We start from the raw sequence: 20475 nt of genomic DNA on the forward strand, positions 1-20475 counted from the left end.
TTTTGGTTAGAAGCCTTATTTTTTTAGGTTTCATTACTCAGAATTCATGATAAATTAATGTATTTCATAAAATGTCATAAAACTGGGGCCCCCCTGGCACCATCTCGCGGCCCCCCAGTTTGAAAACCACTGGCCTAGTATGCATTTTAAAAACTATTGGTCAATTAATCAGCTATCGGCAAGCAGGGACCAATTAGTTATCGGTATCGGTAAAATTCACTATCGGTCAACCACCTCTAATGGATAGCTTCCTCAGGTTTAAGGCCTATTGCAAACAGATACGGCATGGCTACAGTATCATGTGTGTTTCTGTGCAAGATAAGACTAAAGTCTATATAAGATGAGGTGAAGTGAGGTAAATCACATCAGAGATTGCCTGGAGAACAGCCTGAGGGAGCTCCAGTTTAGAGATAATGGCAGCTTTGGAAAGCTTTCGCCTTACCAGACAAAGTTAGATCGAGGGTCATAAGATCATACACATGAAATGTGATTTTGAGATCAAGTAGAATTTAAAATGAAATGTAGTTAATACCTTAAGAAAACTGAGCGGCTTTATCATTTGTGCCAGTAGATTAGCCTTGTTTAGAAAGATAAAGTACTGGCACGTAACAAAGACTAGATATGAGCAGTTCCTACCTTTAATCCTTATGAACGTCACATTCCCATCAGTAGGGTTTTTTATACTGCTGGCCTTGAGAGTCAGGCTTGTAACATGAAGGACTTCAGTTCCTTCCTGGCGGGAAATGACTGAGGTACCCTTTAAGGTGCATTGATAGTTGCCCAATGCTCCGGGTGTGTTCACCACTTGCATCATGTCATTTTCACTTGACTTTTAAATTAAAAGTTGCCCACTTCTTGGCATGTATGTGAAGGTGTGTGATGTGAAGCCTTTTGCAGAGACCTTAACATCATCTTCCAGTTGTGGACATTGTTGAATGTCTCTTTGTCTTAACTTGAATTGTCCAGCTCTGATGGTTGAGGAACTTTTCCAAGAAAAAGAGCTTCTTCACTGTGAACTTTTCTCTAAATGAGAACCAGATGGGAAGTTAAACAGGAATAAATTAACTTGCAGTATGACAAAATATAATCATCATCAAAGATTACCTTTGAGTAACTTAATCCAACCCAACAAAACAATTTTTATCTTTAGTGGGACTTAAATGTGTTAAGAAAGTGTCTGCAAAAAATGACTTTAATATTTTAAATATTGATTAAAATCATTTCTTCAGGTTCTGATTGGAACCCTGCTAGAAAAATCCAGCATCAAACCAGCATGGGAATTATGCTGGTCTATGCTGGTTTAGCTGGTGGTCACCAGCATACCAGCACCAAAACGCAACATATGCTGGTCTTGCTGGTATGACCAGCATGGGATGCTGGTGCTAATGCTGGTTTAGATGGTGCTAATGCTTGTTTGGTGCTGGTTTAGCTGGTGCTGGTTTAGCTTGTGTTCACTAGCAAACCAGCACCAAAACACAACATATGCTGGTCTTGCTGGAATGCTGTTTTTTTTTTCCAGCAGGGAAATGACCTGTGAACTTGGTAGTCTACTTAGTTCTTTGCATAAAGAAAATTTTAACAAAACTTTGAACCTGTTGTAATTAGAAAATGAATGAATATTATCTAAAAAACGGTGCATTCACTCGTACCTTCCAAACTTTTTGGCACCGTTAGCATGACTGTGGATTCCTGTGGTGAGTCAATCTGTTGTGGTAGGTGGCACTTTTCCAGAGGTACGTGCATAATCTTATATTATTAACAAAAGTTACAAGTTTCTTGATATTGCAGAAAACTGATTTTGCAATAAATTACGGGCCAACATGGCGAAGTCCAAATTTCTTTTTCCTTGATAACAGCAGGGTATAAACGTACTCGCTTGGCTTGTGAGGTTTTGGGCACTGTTGTTCTAACTGTAAAGCAATGGTGCCCCTTAGCGGTTTTAGATGGTAAGTTAATTGCATTATTTTTTCTCGGTTAAGAGGATGAAAACTACTTAGATAAACAAACCTATTATTATACATGTTATGTTTAAATACTTACTTTTGGATGCACAAATAGTTTAGTCTCAAATGAAGAGATAAAACACAGCTTAGGTGCAGTACACACCGCCGGACATGTGGTGTCGCTGTTTAAAATCTGAAGCGCAGTAAAGAGGCGCTCTGAAGTCTTTACTCTTCACCGACACACAACAAAGAAAATTCAATCTGGCAAAGCACGGACCTCACTAAAATAACAGCTTTCGTTTAAATTATGGGCAAAAAACACAAGAAACACAAATCAGACAAGCACACACACGACGGTAGGTCACTTAACGTTATTGCTTACTTTAATGGGTTGGGAAATGCAGTCTCTCAGTAGGCTGAAGTGAAGTTAGATGGGGAAGCAGCTTTACCACTGAGACTGATGCTGTGAAAGATGAGTAACAATCTAATATCTTCTTTATGTCTGTATTAACACAATTTTAATACAGCAGATGTACATATTTGAACCTGTTCGTGTGGTGTTGCGTGTGTTTTGTCATTGGCTTTGTTTGAGGGCTGGCCGTTGGCGGTGTGCTTTGCCGGGGCATGCTGGCTTTGATTGGTGGTGTAACTTGGAAAGAGACGTAACGTTAACGTTATAGTGTTAACTTGACAAAATTTTGTGTTATGTAAAATGCTGCTTTAAGAAACACCATTCCTGTGTTGCGTATTATTGTTTAGCCTTAAATAGAAAAAATACATTGAGTATAACGTTATCTGTCGAGGGTGTATCTTTGCATAGGATACTGTATATGATAAGTTTTATTAAGCATTAATGGATATACTGACTCTTGGTGTATTATGTAAGAAAACTGTTTACAAGATGTCAAACTTGCATTTTGACAGACTCGCGCAGTACTGGTAGCGGCTTATCCAGTCAGCAGATGTAACAAATGGTTGGTTGTGTGTAAACTGTGTTTATTGCTTCCTGACATTACTGTATCTGTACTGTCGGCCCATTGCAGAGTTTACAGAGCGCCCTCTGAAGCTGGTGTTAAAAGTTGCTGGGAATGAGGTCACCACAGGTAGCCCAAACCTCGAGAGCACATATGACGACCAGGTAGATTACGACAAACACAAAGACAAGAAAAAAAAGAAGAAAAAGAAGGAGGAGAAGGGTCGTAACAGTACTCCAGTCTCACCGGTTGATGATAAGAAAAAGAAAAAAGTGAGATGTGAATACTAAATACATACACTGCTGTGAATTGCTTCATAGTTGCGTTGTCTGGATGTTTACATGCTTGTTATACCTTAAGGAGTAAAATGTTTGTCTCATAGATGACCAAAAAAAGAAAAGGCCCAGACTCTGTTGAACCAGACTGGGATGAGCAGAGCAGAACTCCCGCTCGCTCTGATGTTTCCCAGGACAAACCCCTCACTCCCTCGCTTGCCAGAATGGAAGGTATCGCAGTGCACCCTTATACAGTTAGTTTAAAATTCGCAGAGGGAGATTGTGCTGATTATGACTGATTAATTCTGCAGATAAAGAGCAGACCCCACTACAGGAAGCATTGAGTCAGCTCATCCGACAGCTCCAGAGGTATGACAGAGACAGCTTGGTTCAGAGTAAAACTTAATGTATATATTTAATGTGTTGTTTAAGGCTTGATTTGTCTAAGGCTAAATTACCTTATATTTTATATAGCTTTCCACAAAATCTTATCCTTGTTCCATTTTAGTGGTCTGTGTTCATATTCATGTCCGTATTTGTTGTGAATGAGAACTGAAAGGTGCTGGTTGTTGTATATTTTGCAGGAAGGATCCCAACGCATTCTTCTCTTTCCCTGTTACGGACCTGATCGCCCCGGGATACACCCTCGTTATAAAGAGGCCCATGGACTTTAGCTCTATGAAGGACAAAGTAAAGAAAGAGCAATACCAGTCACTTGAGGAACTCAAGGTAATGTAATAATCATGGTTTATACAACAACACAAGCTATCATTCATAAGCCAGGCTCACACCTGGATGACTATTGGTGCTTTTCCATTGCATAGTACCCGGTACTTTTTTCGTACCACCTCGGTTGGGGTTCCAAGCGACCCGAGCTGATACCAAACGTGACGCGAAAACACTGCAGATCACTGATTGGTCTGAGAGAAATGTCACTACCAGCGTCATTGCTATAATGTAAAAGATTAGCTTTACCTCAGTGCTAGCTTGCGCTGTCTTGAGCAAACATGTTGTCATCTGTGCTCTGCAATAAGTATCCAAACTCCATTTTAGCGACAAAAAACATCCACAGGTTGAGAATCAGGAACACCATAACAGTTTTTTTCCAGACTTCCAGTTTGTGGCGGAACATTCACGACGAGCAGTAGGCAGCGCAAATATAACAACACTCCTATAATCCCTCCCACTGCAAAGTGATACCAAACTTGATGGAAAAGCTAACCACGCCAAAGTGAGGTGAGCTGACTCGACTCAAACTAAACTAAACCGTGGGGTACTATGCAATGGAAAAGCGCCATAAGAAATCTTGTTGCACCACACACATGAGGAGAATCTTGACAGATTTTGTTTGTTCAAATTTTAAACATGCTCAGACTACAATCATTGTATGGGGGTTGCTGTTTTTAAGCATAGGGAGCTGTAAAACTAATTTCATCCGAATAGAACTTAAATACCAGGTGTAAAAACAGACCCATTAAAGGAATATTCCATTTTCTTAAAAGAAAAATCCAGATAATTTACTCACCACCATGTCATCCAAAATGTTGATGTCTTTCTTTTTTCAGTCGAGAAGAAATTATGTTTTTTGAGGAAAACATTGCAGGATTTTTCTCATTTTAATGGACTTTAATAGACACCAACAATAAACACTTAACTCAACACGTAACAGTTTTTTTCAACGGAGTTTCAAAGGACTATAAACAATCCCAAACGAGGCATAAGGGTCTTATCTAGCGAAACGATTGTCATATTTGACAAGAAAAATAAAAAATATGCTCTTTAACCACAACTTTTCGTCTAGGTCCGGTCCAGCGTGACCTAACGTAAATGCGTAGTGACATAGGGAGGTCACGTGTTACATATATAAAACGCACATTTATGGACCATTGTAAACAATAAACTGACACAAAGACATTAATTAGTATCAGTTGACATACAACAACGTCGGAACGGTCCTCTTTCAACACACTTGTAAACACTGGGGCGGAGTTTCGCGTTCGTCTTCTGTGACCTCTTGACGTGATGTCGTATTGCGTGGGGTCACCTGGCGCATCACGACCAGATCTAGACGAGAAGTTGTGCTTTAAAAGTGCATATTTGTTATTTTTATTGTCAAAAATGTCAATCGTTTCGCTAGATAAGACCCCTATGCCTCGCTTGGGATTGTTTATAGTCCTTTGAAACTCCGTTTACGTGGTGAGTTAAGTGTTAATTTTTGGTGTCTATTAAAGTCCATTAAAATAAGAAAATTCCTGCAATGTTTTCCTCAAAAAACATAATTTCTTCTCGACTGAACAAAGAAAGACATCAACATTTTGAATGACATGGTGGTGAGTAAATTATCTGGATTTTTCTTTTAAGAAAATTGAATATTCCTTTAAGTACTGATGTAATTATTCCAATTTAAAATCCTAAATATCACAAAAGTCTAATATGACCGGGGTAGCCCCGATTTGTAAACAGATCAAGAAGTATAAGATTGGATCTGTAAATGTCACGTTACATAAAAATCAGTGCCGATATCGAGGTCCTGGACCTGATTTTCGTTTGGATTCCCTGGAGAGGAAAATCCTGTAGTGTGAGCCTGGCTTTAATTACAGATTTTCAATTCTGGTGAACATAGATTTTAGCATTTTATTTACTGTGTCTTTTTTCAACAGCTGGATTTCAGAATAATGTGTGAGAACGCTATGATCTATAACAAACCAGACACCATTTACTACAAAGCAGCTAAAAAACTCCTTCACTCTGGCATGAAGATCCTGAGCCCAGTAAGTGCACTGTATTGAGTGTATATAGATTACACTTTAATTGTATCTTGCAGAAAGTGTCAATAAGTTGCATTTTTAAAGCTTGACTGTAAGTATTAATGTGGACACCAGATGGCGCAATTATGCCATGTACAATGTTGATACATTTGCTGCAGTTGCTTTTATAAGGGGTTTAACTCAGACTGTTAAGAATAATCTTAAAATATTAACTACATAAATTGTTAGACTTGCAAATATGTAAAATCTCTGTTTACGTGTGTACATTTAGGAGAGACTTGACAGTTTAAAGCAGAGCATAGAGTTTATGGCGAACCTGCAGACATCCAACAGTCAGTCAGCAGAGGATGGAGAGGAGGAGGGCGGAGCGTCTGACCCTGCCAAAGAGAACTCATCTGTAATGGACACGAGTGATAACTCACAGTCACCCCGTGTACCCAACAAAGAGACTCCAAGGTATGAGTCACACATGTAAGCTATTAACAATTTAATTATGGCTAATTTGTCATGAAATAATCACTGATTATAAAGTATATAGTCAGAATTGCTTTCTTACCAACCATCAAAAGGCCATTCCAGAAGGAGTTTGATTCTGGGGTTCCTTTACTTTACTTTGAACATGTCTTTATATAATGCTGTAAATTCATAAGCAGGAAGGGAATTGACACTGTCCAAATGGAAAATGTGAGTAAAATTTGGCTTTGGTATGTACATTCAACAATTACTCACATTTTGGCCGGACTGATATTTGACTGTTGTTAACCTAAGCAATGCAAAAGAATCAGATGAAAAATGTTAACAACCACCAGTAAAAAAAAAATGGTTGCAACAAATCCAGGGAAGTGGAGTCTGCTGCTGTCCTGGAACCAGTGAGGCATTCCAGGATGTTTTTGGAGTGTTCACCATCTCTCTCATTTCTATTCTGTTTTTGTTTCTTGCTTACGTAAATTGGTTTGGCAGCTGCAGTAGGCGAGTTACATGGAATGCCTAAAACATGTGGTGACTTGTAGGCCTTCTGTACCGCACGAGATAAACGCTTCTCACATACGAAACGTAGCCTTTCACTGAGATTAAATCATCATCTTGCACGCTTCTCAGCTGTGTCGGTTAAAGGAACACTCCACCTTTTTTGAAAATATGCTAATTTTTTAGCTCCCCTAGAGTTAAACTAGTTAGTTTTTGACTGTTTTGGAATCCATTCAGCTGATCTCCGGGTCTGGCGGTACCACTTTTAGCATAGCTTAGCACAATCTATAGAATCTGATTAGACCATTAGCATCACGCTTAAAAAAGAACCAAAGAGTTTCAATATGTTTCCTATTTAAAACTTGACGCTTCTGTAGTTACATCGTGTACTAAGACCGATGGAAAATTAAAAGTTGTGATTTTCTAGGCAGATATGTTAGGACTATACTCTCATTCTGGCTTAATAATCAAGGACTTTGCAGCCGTAACATGGCTGCAGTAGGTGCAATGATATTACGTAGTGCCAGAAAATAGTCCCCTGCTATTGAAAGATACTAAGGGGACTATTTTCTGCTGCTGCATAATATCATTGCGCCTCCTGTAGCCATGTTACGGCAGCAAAGTCCTTGATTATTAAGCCAGAATGAGAGTATAGTTCATAGCCATATCTGCATAGAAAATCACAACTTTTAATTTTCTGTCGGTCTTAGTACACAATGTAACTACAGAAGAGTCAAGTTTTAAATAGGAAAAATATCAACACTCATGGGTTATTTTTTAAGCGTGATGCTGATGGTCTGGTCAGATTCTGTGGATTGTGCTGGGCTATGCTGGGAGTGCTAGCGCCGGACCCGAGGATCGGCTGAATGGATTCCACAATGGTAAGAATCAAATTTTTAACTCTAGGGGAGCTGGAAAATGAGCATATTTTCCAAAAAAGTGTTGTGTCCCTTTAAAGGGCTGGGCATATGCCAAGTATCGGCCACATGCTGCTGCTTGCATATATACAGTTTGTTGGAATATACATTTAAGGTGTTGCCTCATAATCGTTTCATTGGAAATGATGACTGGTATTTTAATAATAATTCCCATCTTCTTACCCATAATTCCCTGACCAAACTTTGACCTCATTTGAATGTATAAAAGATAATGTCAAAAGCCTTTACGTATCCATCGTTTGTGTAGAAGAGACAGTAAAGATGAGTCTCAAAAGAGTGCCAGTCAAACCGAGAAAGACTTGGAGGAGATCAAGAAGATCATGGAGGAGCATGGGGGGAAACTTTCTAACAGAAGTCTGCAATGTGAGGTAACAGCAGAACAATGTTATTTTATTGCACTTGCACTATATATATATATATATATTAGATATGTGTTGGTGAATTGTCACATTTATTTGGGTTTGTTTTTTGTCTGAGCAGCTGGATTTTGAGAGAAGGAAATCTGATGGTTCAACCACCCTGGGTATCCTGAACCCTGCTGACTTGAGCGCTGGAGGTATGTGCAAATCAGTCAAAGATAGGGAAACTGAAATTGTACCTCAGCTTTCCCATGCAAACATATGTTCAATGCTTTTGTGTTAGATCCTGGGTACTGCCCGGTCAAATTGGGCATGATGGGAGGAAGACTTCAAACTGGAATCAATACTCTTCAGGGCTTCAAAGAGGACAAGAGAAACATGGTGACTCCAGGTAACACACAGTCAAGCTTTCTTCTGGTACAGGTTAAGACAATATTGCATCATTTCAACATGTTCACTGAACATTTGCATTTTACTTCAGTCTGTCAGTAATTATAGTGCTTGTATTAGTTGGCCTGTGAAAAGTCTTGTTTATAGTATCTTAAGAAGAAGTGGACTTACCTTGAGTCATATGGAGAGGATCATGGCAAGGGTTCCTGTATTTTAATCTCTGTTTGCACACCCAGCTGGCATAATGTCATGTAACGTGCCAGAAAATTCCTTTGTTTGTGCTGTCAATGGGAATAAATTCACTGGTGGATCTGGTGTGCTGTGATTTCTACTTGGTATCTTATATCTATCAGTTCTTTGGGGTGCTTGCCAAGGCAAGCATTCAATTATTATTGTTCCTACTTGTTCAAGTGTGTGCTATTATTCTTTTATGCAAATGTGTTTGCAATTTTCGCCTAAAGAAAAAAATTGTTGTAGGAGGTACTTGATTCATATCTGTGCACCAGATTATCATAAATATTTGGTGCTCTTTTATTTTGGATCGTAAGCATTTGCATAGCACTTTTACACAGGCATGCATTACTAATGTTTGTTTGAAAATGTTAAAAATGTGATGATAAAAATAAAATGGTGTAATTGTATAATCCTCGTAGTTGTATCAGAATTCGGAAATGACAGTTTTGGAGTAAACCGAGCATTAGCTATTTAATCTCAACTGTTACACTTAACTGTGTTTAGTCTTTCTTGCCATTTAATTCCCTGATTTGGCAACAACTTATTAAAACATTTTGAAGTCTTTGGATTCTTTCTGAAGTTTAGTAATGTGTTGTAAGCTTTTATAAACGGTTTATCATTTCATAAGGTCTTCAGATTCTTCCCCTCTCTCTTTCTTCCAGTTACATACATAAATTATGGCCCATATAGCTCATATGCACCAACATATGACTCCAGTTTTGCCAATATTAGCAAAGATGACTCAGATCTTATTTATTCCTTCTATGGAGAGGAGAGCAGTGACCAAGGCTATGAAAGGTATGTGTCTGTGCATGTGCACTTGATCTTTAATACATTTTATAGGTAAAATAATCTGGATTTGGAGTAATTTGATCAGAATTGTTCATACTGAAATATGCAATAACATTGAAGTTTGATTGTAGACTTCGCAAATCTGAGCTCAGATTTTTGGGTCGGAGTTGACTTAAGCAGAAGTTTCTATTTACTCTTCATTTAATCTCATTAAATAATTGACATATTAAAGGAAAACACCACAGTTTTTCAATATTTTAATATGTTCCCACCTCAACCCAAATGAACTAACACATACCCATCCCCTTCAACGCGTACACTTGATCCCTGCACAGCGCGTCGTGAATGTGTTGGCATTTGGCCTGGCCCCATTCGTTCCTTGGGGTCTAGGCAGGAATGAGTTTGGAGGCCACCAGACACTTCCATGTTTTCCCTATTTGAAGACTGTTGCATGGGGAGTTACACGAGTAGGTATGGTGGCACAAAATAAAACATGACGATTTTTTAAGCAGATAAAATATGAGAACTCGTGTCTCTACCCATGCAACAGTCCACAAAAAGAGAAAACATGGAAGTGCCCGGTGGCCCCCAAGGGCGCACCCACACCACCAAACCAAACCATGCCCCAACGCGATTGTCACCCCTCCCTACTCCCCCAGGTGCACGCACTTACACTGTACTTTTTATCGATCCGAGTCCGGGCGCGCTTTCGTCATTAAGATGCGATTGTTTTGAAAAAAGCAGGAAGTAAAGCTCTCTTTTAACACTGGAACCCACCGTAATGATAAGTCGTTTGTTGCGCGATTACAGACAGCCCTCTCACATGTCATCATATTGCTTAGTTGATCTGTCACGTGTGAAGCTCGGACATTCATGTAACCACGCTGTGCGCATCAAAAGGTTTTTACGGAGGCAAATGAAGGTGAAGTGGTCGCGCAACTGACGTCTTCACCTTTTGAAACGCGCTCACACACTACAGCCTTCTGCGCCTGAGCCCAAGTGAACCGCGCTCCAGCCCACCTCCGCAACCCGGCCTCGGCACGATTAACCAATCCGCGCCCGTGCACGGAACAGAGCGATCACACTAGTCAAACAAACCAGGCTTTGGGGGCCAAGCGCGCCCGAGCACGGTTTGGTTTGGGTGGTGTGGGTGCGCCCTTAATTCATCCCTGTTTGGATCCTAAGGAATGAATGGGGCCAGGCCAAACGCCAACACAGTCACGACGCGCTGCACAAAAACCAAGTCCACGCATTGAAAAAGGATGGGGATGTATCAATTCATCTAGGTTTAGGTACTAAGAACATAGTAAAATATTGAAAAACGGTATTGTTTTCCTTTAAAGAGATCTCCTCTGCTGGCTTGCCTTTCCTATAGGTACTATTTAAAACCGCATTTTTTTTCTCTTTAAGCATGTCCCACATATTTGTGCTGTTAAAACATTTTGTTCAGCTACATGGAAACTTTTACTTTTAAGCTCAAAAGTTCTGGTTCACACCCTTTCACAGACCTCTGTACGTTCCTTTTCTATGTGTTTGTTTGTGTGTGTGTGTGTGTGTAGCATTTCAGATTGCCTCGTTAAATCCGAGGAGCACATGAGCAGGTTAGCAGATAATATTCTGGATGCTTTGACCAATGGAGAGCACTCCAGACAACTGAAGGAGACCGAACCTGTAAGAAACCCTTCATTTATATAAAACACTCATCCATCACTTACATCTTCAGTACAAATTTACTACAAGTTTAAAATAATAATGTGTATAATATATGATAAAGCACTGAAAGCTTATAGTTTTCTTTATTTGGATTTGATTGACATGTGTTTGTGAACACTGTTTGGATGATTTTGTCTTAACACAGGAGAATCTGCAAGGGGAGGAGCCTGTACAGAAAGCAGACATAACGGATGATGTTGAGGTAAGATATCCTTTCAAAAACGAGAACAGTAAAATGTGCAATAGTACAAAGTGTGCAATACTAGTGCACAACTAACCCGAGTGGCCGTAAAGGTACAAACCTTGTATTTAAAAGCAGTGTCAAGACCACAAGCTCTGCACTGCAGCAGCTGTGTCAACAACACCAACCAGCTCACATACACACAAATGGAAAGAATATTTACAGACAAACACCTCTCCTTGACTTCCTCCTTAACTCACACATATATTATGTGTGTGTGCGTGCATGTGTGGTAGACTTGGAGGGTGAAGTATGAGTCGCCTGTGAATGTACACCAGTGTTGGTGTGGAAGGGCAGTGTGGTTATACGGTTAAAAGCTATTTTTTAAATAGGAAATGTAGCATAGCTCATAGTTGATGTGTTATTTTAACCTAAGCCCTTCTTTTGTACATTTTTCCTGTAGGTTGTTGGCTCCGATCCTAGCAGTGGCAATAATACGACCGCGCTCACTTCAAATCTTGACCTTCCTGAGAGCTTGAACTCCTCTGACGGTTAGAATTTCCTTTCATTGCAATTTAAGGTGTATGTGATGAAAAAGTTACTGGTTCCATCATTCATCTGCTGTTGTTTAGGGTCATCAGACCCCTGAGTATTACTGAAACATTTTTTGGATCCTTTCTTAAGACACATCTTCATTATTATATACAAACCATTATGATACTTCTCTCTAAACAGTAAATTGCAAGCCAGCATTTTATTAGGGAAATGTAATAAATTGTCTTGTAACTCAATAAAACGCATCTTGCTTTTATTGTTTTAAATTAAAGTACTCCATCTGTTTCCAAACGGTTCAGTGCAAGTCAACAGGCATTAACAGACTGATTCATCTTGGTAAAACTTCATCTTTCTCCTCTGTCTCACTCTTAGACACGCAGCATTTCCAGCAGAAGCTGGATGAGACGACACTGTTGCTGAGGGAGTTGCAGAAGGCTCAGAAAGAGAGATTAAGTGCTAAACAGCCACCCAACATCATCTGCCTGCTGGCTCCTACTGCTAAAGAACTCCAGCTTGGTAAGCATACACACACACACAATACAACACATCATCTGCTTACTGGATTTTAGTGCTACACAACTCAAGCCATGTGGCTGCAGTGGCTCAGGATAGCATTTCATTCCAGAAATGGTTGGACTAGGTTAAATCCTGGTCAGGGCTAATTTTAATTTGGGGACCAACTATTTATGCCACCGATTGTTCAAGGTTAACTATATTAGTGCCCCTTACTTAATAAACCAGCAGTTAGGAATATTTGGAAACTCAAATTAATTTGAGCAAGAAACTTATCCTTATGGTTTAACTTCACTTTGGATAAGTATCTATAAAATAATCCCAATTGGTCTGTATGTATATCTTTAAACAAAAAAGTATTGATTATTAACTTTGTTTATCATCACTGTACTTCTAGTTGTTTCTTAAAGGGATAGTTTATGCCAAAATTATAATTTTATCATAAATCATTTACTCCTGTGTCGCTCTGAACCACCAAGTGCTCCCATTGACATTTCTAGATATTTTTGATGCTTCTGTCTGTCCTGTTGACCTCAGTTATTTTCACAATTCTTTTCCTCAGAAAAGAATGAAAGACATCTCCAAAAAGGTCCATGTTCCATCAGTCACCCAACAATAATATTATGAAGCGACGAGAACACTTCTGCTGCAAAGAAGAAAAAACGAACGATTCTATTCAACAATTACAGACTACGGTGAATGCTGCTGACTAGGGCTGGGAAAAAAATCGATTTGATTTTAAATTCTAGTTGGTAGGTCAAATCGATTCGTATTTTCAAAAAAAAAACGTTTTTTGTTTTAGATTTTTTTCTCCCCCTCTGCGGTATAGCGTAGTACATACATTTTGCATTCACCAAATCTTCCTTTAGGGTTTCCGTAGCACGCTCCCTGCGGCGCAAGCCCTCTGGCCCTCCCCTCTCCCGAGGGTAGCACATGCATACACAAACAACATGGCAAAAACAGCCGGCGAAAGAGAGCAGCTCCTTCCAAAAAAAGCTCTTTGACTTCAGTCGTGTCGAGTTGGTTTGGATTTACGGCAATTTTATGTTGATGCATTTTAATTAAATATAATAAATATATATATATTTTTAAAATATATGTACAGTTTGCAATTATTTCTTTTAAATGGGGGCGGGGGAAAAAAATCGAATCGAATCGTAAATAGAGTTTTAAAAAAAATAAAAAAAAATTTTTTTTAGGGTGACAAATCGCCCAGCCCTACTGCTGACATCACCTGCTGACGTAGTTGCCAGCGTATTGACAGAGAATATGCTGACAAGGGAAACGTGACGCTCCTTACCAGGTTTGAAAGATTCAGTTGCAAGCAGGAGTTAACTTGCAGGCTTTAAGTCCGAAGCGGGAGTAATTATGATAATGTCGGTCTTTACTACATCACCAATCCCAGGAAGTAAACTGTTGCCTACAATCCGTGTGTTTGTTGTAGTCCAAGAAAAGAGATTTGCGTTGGAGACGATAACTCGCGTCATAGTTTACTTTGGGGTTTGTACCTTTTGCATATCGTTAACATGTACTAATACACACTTACACACCAAAGGAAATGTAAAATTGTGCTCTTTAAGTATTGTTTACAATGTTTGCATAATAATGGATTGAATAAAAAAGCGGAAAAAACAAAAATGTTGGCAACTACGTCAGCGGGTGATGTCAGCAGCATGCGCCGTGGTCTGGCCGTGAACGCGCTCTGGGCGACCAAGGGGGAGAACAACTTGTTGAATGGAATCGTTTGTTTTGTTTTCTTTGTGCACAAAAAGTATTCTCGTCGCTTTATAATATTATTATTGAATGACTAATGGAACATGAATCTTTTTGGCGATGTCTTACATTCTTTTCTGAAAAGAAACTGAAGTCAATAGCACAGACAGAAGCCTACCGGTTTTCATCAAAATATCCAAAAATGTGTTCTAAAGACAATCGAAGCACTTAGTGGTCCAGAACAACACGGGTAAGTGATTCATAATAAAATGGCCCCCTTTAAGGCCATATCATACTTTTGCTTTAGAGTTGTGGGTACAGTTTGACTTCTTATCAGAGTTTCACTGCTTTCATCTTTTCAGACAACACTATGCAAACACTAGACATCATGTTTTTCACTTTCTTTCTCTGCTGTGTTGCACATTTCCACATTTAGATGTCTAATGTTTATCATTTATATCTTTTGTGCATTTTAATCATTTGTAAGCTTGTTTATAAATGTAAATCATTATTTGTACCTTCTGCAGCGGAGAAAGTTACAGGTAATCTGACACAGTTGACTAGTCAGGTGAACCCTGGTGATGTGTGCAGTATATATGGTATCAGGAAGGCCATGGGTATTTCACTGCCAAGCAATGCTGCAGAGGACACCTTTGTACACCTGACCACAGGTAATGGCAGCATGCTGCAGGAATTAATGAATCTATCCCTTCTATTTATCTCAAAGAAAAATTAGGCTTTTTATGTAAATTGGGGTGTTTGAGGAACTGTATTTTCTAACCATTTAATGGGAAATTGTCTGTTATTTGTTTCAGTGGGAGATATAGCTGAACCAATGGAAGGAGTGTGCTGACATGGCAGTTTATATGTTCTGCTTATTTTAAATCCTCCTCTTGATGATGCTTTTGGTGTTTGACATTTGTTTGCATTTCATTAATAAACTTTTTTTAAGTATTGACTATTTCTGTTCTTAACCCAAGTTAGCCTTTTAAAAGTGAGGTTTGTTCACCTTTTACTGCTATAACACTTTCACTCCTCTAGGGTTTTTCCCAATTTACACCGTAATTAAAGGCTTTGGAAAAGGAAGTACCAAAACACACTTGTAGCCAATCAGCAGTAAGGGGCATGTCTACTAAACGACATTGTTGCCTGGGTTGTGTATGTGTGGGGCGAGTCTATCAAAAGAAGGTCTAGATTCTATTGGGGTAGGGGCATGTTTGTTTTGGTGATTTCAAATGTCAACATTGGCTTTTAAATAACATCAATGACGATAAACATTTGCAAATATATAATTTTACATTAAAAAGTCTACAAAAAGCCATGTGCTCAACATGTCCCTTTGGTTGTTCATGTTATATCCTCACAACAACAACTTTGTAGCATGCTACATATGAAGCACAGGAAGTGTAAACTGTTTTATTCTGTAACAGTGCATACAAAATCCAGATTGCAGGCATGTTCCTCAAACAATGCAGACAAAGTACAGAAAGGTAGCAGAGAATCGCCAACAACAATGCTGTAAATTCTGTCATACTGATACTAAAAGGACACCACATCGAGAGGCACATAAAATTGTCTTAATGGGACATTCCACTTTTTTTGAAAATATAAAAATTTTTCAGCTCCCCTAGAGTTAAACATCCGATCCCCACCATTTTGGAATTCTTTCAGCTAATCTTCGGTCTGGCGCTACCACTTTTAGCATAGCTTAGCAATGATATTACGCACTGCCCGAAAATAGTCCCCTGCCATTGGAAGTTAGTAAAGGGACTATTTTCGGCTGCTGCGTAATATCATTTCGCATCCTGCAGTCATGTTACATGAGCAAAGTCCTTGATTATTACGCCAGAATGAGAGTATAGTTCCTAACCTGCCTAGAAAATCTCAACTTTTAATTTTCTGTCGGTCTTAGTACACGATGTAACTACAGAAGAGTCAAGTTTAAAATAGGAAAAATATCGAAACTCTTTGGTTATTTTTAGCGCAATGCTAATGGTCTAATCAGATTCAATGAATTATGCTAAGCTATGCTAAAAGTGCCAGCGCCAGACCCAGAGATCAGCTGAATGAACTCCAAAACAGCAAAAATCAAATGTTCAACTCCAGGGGAGCTGGAAAATGAGCATATTTTCAAAAAAGGTGGAGTGTATCTTTAAAATCGCATTTGAACATTTTATCAGACAGAAATCCGAGCCCAAACCTTCACTAAGCATTCACACTGAACAAAAGCAGTCGGTTACAATGTGACCTAAGACACACAGCAAGATGCTTAAGTTCAACAAACAGCAAATTTACAACTTCAGATTGAAGCAGCCACATAAACATTTGATCTGGACCTGATAGTCAAGAGATGATTTCTGTAAGCTAAACGGAAAATTGAAGACATGATCGGCCATTTACATTTTTTCCTATTTACGTAGATGTAAACATTCATTGATAGTTTCCATCTGTAACACATTATGAAGCCAGACAAAGCATCCTTTGCCCCAACATCGACGCAACAGCAAGTCAATGCAAGAGAGTCGCTTTGCAGTTGTTTTTAAGGAATACAAGCAACCAAAAGCCACAAAACATAGATTCCTTTGTCTTGCTAGACCAAAGACTGATAAAATGCTATAAGACATGATTCCAAACAATAAAAAAAGAAATTAAATGTTTCCACATTTTTCGCTCTTTTCTGTGTCTTTTGGGGTTTGTGTGGGTCATGTGTTGGTCCCTCTGACTGCGAGTCTGAGATAAAAGTGTGAGTTCAGAACCAGCAGACCAATTCAGTCATACCAAATCAGTCTAAATCCAACTGGATCAAGGGCACAATGACGGCAGTACTCAGAAAGTCTGATAGTAATACACTGAGTTTTCCTTCAGCGAACTCAGTTTCCCACTGTCTTGTGGTCTGTTTCCCACAAAAGGATGGCAAAGTTCAGATTGTAATGTGTGAAATACTTAAATGGTGCAAGATGGTTCAGGGTAATAAACAGTGTTCAGTTCTTGAATAAAAACATCTTTAAAAATAAGATCACATAAAGGTCCGGAGTCTGTGTGTGTGTGTGGATCTGTGAGTGGTTGAACCTTCAGTCTCAGCTCAAACCGATGCCCTGTTGTTTGCTGGAGTCTGTGCACACAAAGAAGGTTTTGAGCTCTCCTTTGCCCTTTACGTTTATCAGGCCACGGCACTCACATGAGTAACCCAGCGTCTGCAGGACATCAGATGTCTCCTCAGTTACCTACAACACAAACACAAAGTCACATCAGTTCTGTGCGAGAGAGCGAAAGAAAATAAATGTTCGACAATTAGCTTTTTAAAGACTTGAACGCAGTCATAGTTACAGCATATCTGGTTATAGTAATAAACCATGTAATAATAATAAACTTGAAACCCAGAGCAGGGGATTTGTGCAGATGTTAATATCCCAAGAGAACATTAACTGACACGTACGATCAAACAAAGGTTGATAGAGAAGAGTGATGTACCTGTATTTTGCCTAGTTCTCCCGTGCTTTCCATCCGGCTGGCCACATTCACAGTGTTTCCCCAGATGTCATACTGTGGTTTCCTGGCCCCAATCACCCCGGCAATCACTGGGCCATGGTTTATTCCTGCACACACAAGCCATTGAACACATTTTCCAAGCATGCACATATTATTTTGTCATACTATTTGCATTAATGCCTAACAGTATCTTTCATTTGCTTTGTACTATTGTTTACCACTTTGCATAAACAAGAGACCTCATTTTAATTTTGCCTCGAACACATAATTGGCATCCAAACACTCAAAGCATTTTTTTCTTTGAGCTTCTGAACACTGGGAACAAGTGACTGCTGGAATGTGCTTTTTAATAAATGCCTTTACCGAACAGAATTAAGGGATATATGTCTGTTATTGTAATTTTGACTGGTCTGTGCTGCAGATTGCTATTAAAGCATTTCAAGACATTTTTTAGGTGCATCTGTTATCCATGACCTACTAAAAATGTCTGCGATCTCTCTTATGAGCTGCTTCTCATTTCCCTGCATGTATATACCATTTTCATTTCTTTAACTCTTTATGCAGAATTTAGAGCTTTTTCATATATTTTAAAATATATTCTTATAAGCATAATTCATCTTTAATGTTTAATGTAATTGACTTCTATTTAATAATAAACAATAAAAGAACAAAGCAGAATGTAGATTAGAATGTTGTTAAAAGGATCAGGGTTCCCACACCTTAGTTAACTTCAAATTCAAGGACCTTTCAAGGACTTTCCAGGTCCAAGGACTAAATGTGGGGATACCTTTCAAGTGAGAGCAAGGTTACATCGTGTTACCTTTTAAGATACATTGTTAAAGTTGACGGCTACCGTAGTTGCAACACGCATTTGGAAAGGCGAAGTGCTAGAGAGCACTGTTCGTTTGAATGCAAAATACAATTTCACCACTAGATGGGGTAAATCCTACTTATTGCCCCTTTAACTAAAAAAACAGGGTGCCGCAAGAGCCAGGAAGTATATTGCTATCTGAAATATTGCCAAAGATGGCGTTACATGGACGCAGGAAGTATGGCAAGGGAGACACAGCGTCTCGTTCCCTTCTCAGGGAACAACAGTTACATACGTAACCCAAGACCTTTTCATGTGTCAAACACAACTATGCAAAAAACTATGCATTTTTGGTATGAATCAACATTCGCATACAGAAGATAAACAGAAGCATTTAAAGCGAACAGTTTAGCATGTGGGCTTAAAAAGTCTTTAAAAATGTTATGATATTATCCTACACTACACAGGGAATAATATGGATTTTTTTTCCAGAAAAATTCTTGCATACAATAGATTCAAGCACTTTCAATGACCTGTATCTATGTATGTATATTTTCAAAATCTTCCCAGGACCTTGATTTTTTTACCCAAATTCACAAACTTTCAAGGATTTTAAAGACCTGTGGGAACCCTGAAGGATAGTTCATCTGAAAATGAAATTGTGGTCATCATTTATTCACCCTCAATTTATTCTGTTGAACACAAAAGAAGATATTTTGATAAATGATGGCAAGCACACAGCTGACGGTACCCATCGACCCCCATAGTAGGATAAACAAATACTATGGAAGTCAAAGAGGCTGGTCAACCGTGTGCCCGCAATCATTTATCAAAATATCTTCTTTAAAACACAAGGGTGAGTAAATGATGACAGAATTAAACATTAAGGCAGTGTTTTGCAGCCAGACTTACCCATGCGAAGCCTGAACGAGTTGAATGAGTGTCGGTTGATGCCATCCAGCTTGCCAATTAAAGCGATGGCAAACTCCACCATGTTTCCAATCTGTGCATTCTGCCTCTCACGGTCCTAAGAGCAAATAAAATAAAACAAAGCTCTGAGCTCCAGGAAGCACAAACTGCACACTACACCTAGGATTCTCAAATTATGTAGCTCAGGGGTAACCTGAGCTAAAGATTAAAATGACCTGGTATTGATACTTTCGCTTAGTTATTAAACATGCAGTAAGATTTACGTATTTTTTCAACTAAACTAATCAAAATGACTAACCGGTTTTTGAATGAGGTGAAATAAACACAAGTCTGGTTAAACATACACTACGCATGCAAGAGTGTGCAGTTTACTGCATTACCTGGTTGGTCTGCTCAGGAGGTCCACTCAGTCCTGCAGCAGCCATGTATGTGCTGCCAATGGTTTTAATCTTTTCCACACCACTAAATTTAGGCTTAGATAGCAACTGCAGGTAAAAAAAGGAAATGGTGTATATCAGCATTTTCAGCAGGAGCAATCTATTAAACAATGGCCCGATTTCGAAGACCAGGCTTAAACCTAGTCCCAGACTAAAATGTGTGTTTGAGGTATCTCAACTGAAAACAACTTCCCCTGAAATATCTTAAAATATATCAGTGCTTTTGATTGTTTTTGTCTCATGATGCACACCAGTAATGGTGGTTTTAGGTCTTAAGTAAATCTAAAGCCCAGAATACACTGCAGGATTTTCCCACTCCTTATCACACTGTGCGACATGGATCATTTAAACTTGGGTACAACAAGCATGTAGACTGTACGATGATGACACAGAGACTTCGATGGCTGCATCACACATTAGCGCAACGTCACCAGCATGCGCTAGTGGTAAACAAATACCAGTACGCAAGTCGTAGCAGCAAACATACTGTGCGT

The 20475-nt window shown here is 39.0% G+C and overlaps 2 protein-coding genes across 6 annotated transcripts in view; one reads left to right on the plus strand and one right to left on the minus strand.

The window, feature by feature from the left end:
• Positions 1-2140: 2140 nt before the first annotated feature.
• brd7 (bromodomain containing 7) lies at positions 2141-15268 on the plus strand. Of its 2 annotated transcripts, none has more exons than XM_055205922.2 (17): positions 2141-2299; positions 2987-3189; positions 3300-3423; positions 3504-3561; positions 3777-3921; positions 5853-5963; positions 6232-6416; positions 8112-8232; positions 8342-8420; positions 8507-8614; positions 9510-9645; positions 11199-11310; positions 11498-11554; positions 11997-12084; positions 12461-12604; positions 14842-14985; positions 15130-15268. In XM_055205922.2, the coding sequence occupies exons 1-17, from the start codon at positions 2251-2253 to the stop codon at positions 15165-15167; spliced, it is 1902 nt and encodes a 633-aa protein (XP_055061897.2). In that variant the 5' UTR covers positions 2141-2250; the 3' UTR covers positions 15168-15268. The 2 variants fall into 2 exon arrangements, with proteins under 2 accessions (XP_055061897.2, XP_055061906.2); XM_055205931.2 differs by having other exon boundaries at positions 8345-8420.
• A 448-nt stretch (positions 15269-15716) lies between these two features.
• The window catches only part of adcy7 (adenylate cyclase 7), a 58101-nt gene continuing 53342 nt past the window's right edge, over positions 15717-20475 (minus strand). For all 4 annotated transcript variants that reach the window (XM_055205858.2, XM_055205841.2, XM_055205868.2 and 1 more), the window contains 4 exons: positions 19925-20029; positions 19527-19641; positions 17786-17910; positions 15717-17538 (listed from right to left, as the gene is read on the minus strand). In XM_055205858.2, coding sequence (XP_055061833.2) covers positions 17392-17538; positions 17786-17910; positions 19527-19641; positions 19925-20029 — 492 coding nt within the window. In that variant the 3' untranslated portion in view covers positions 15717-17391. The remainder of the gene's footprint in view (positions 17539-17785; positions 17911-19526; positions 19642-19924; positions 20030-20475) is intronic.

The sequence above is a fragment of the Misgurnus anguillicaudatus genome, chromosome 21, assembly GCF_027580225.2.
Source record: "Misgurnus anguillicaudatus chromosome 21, ASM2758022v2, whole genome shotgun sequence".
In the NCBI taxonomy this organism is placed as follows: Eukaryota; Metazoa; Chordata; class Actinopteri; order Cypriniformes; family Cobitidae; genus Misgurnus; species Misgurnus anguillicaudatus.

Coding starts and splice junctions, on each gene's coding strand:
- brd7 (XM_055205922.2), top strand. CDS start 2,251: ATGGGCAAAAAACACAAGAAACACAAATCAGACAAGCACACACACGAC. Junction 11,311..11,497: donor AACTGAAGGAGACCGAACCT/GTAAGAAACCCT, acceptor GTCTTAACACAG/GAGAATCTGCAAGGGGAGGA. Junction 14,986..15,129: donor CTTTGTACACCTGACCACAG/GTAATGGCAGCA, acceptor TATTTGTTTCAG/TGGGAGATATAGCTGAACCA.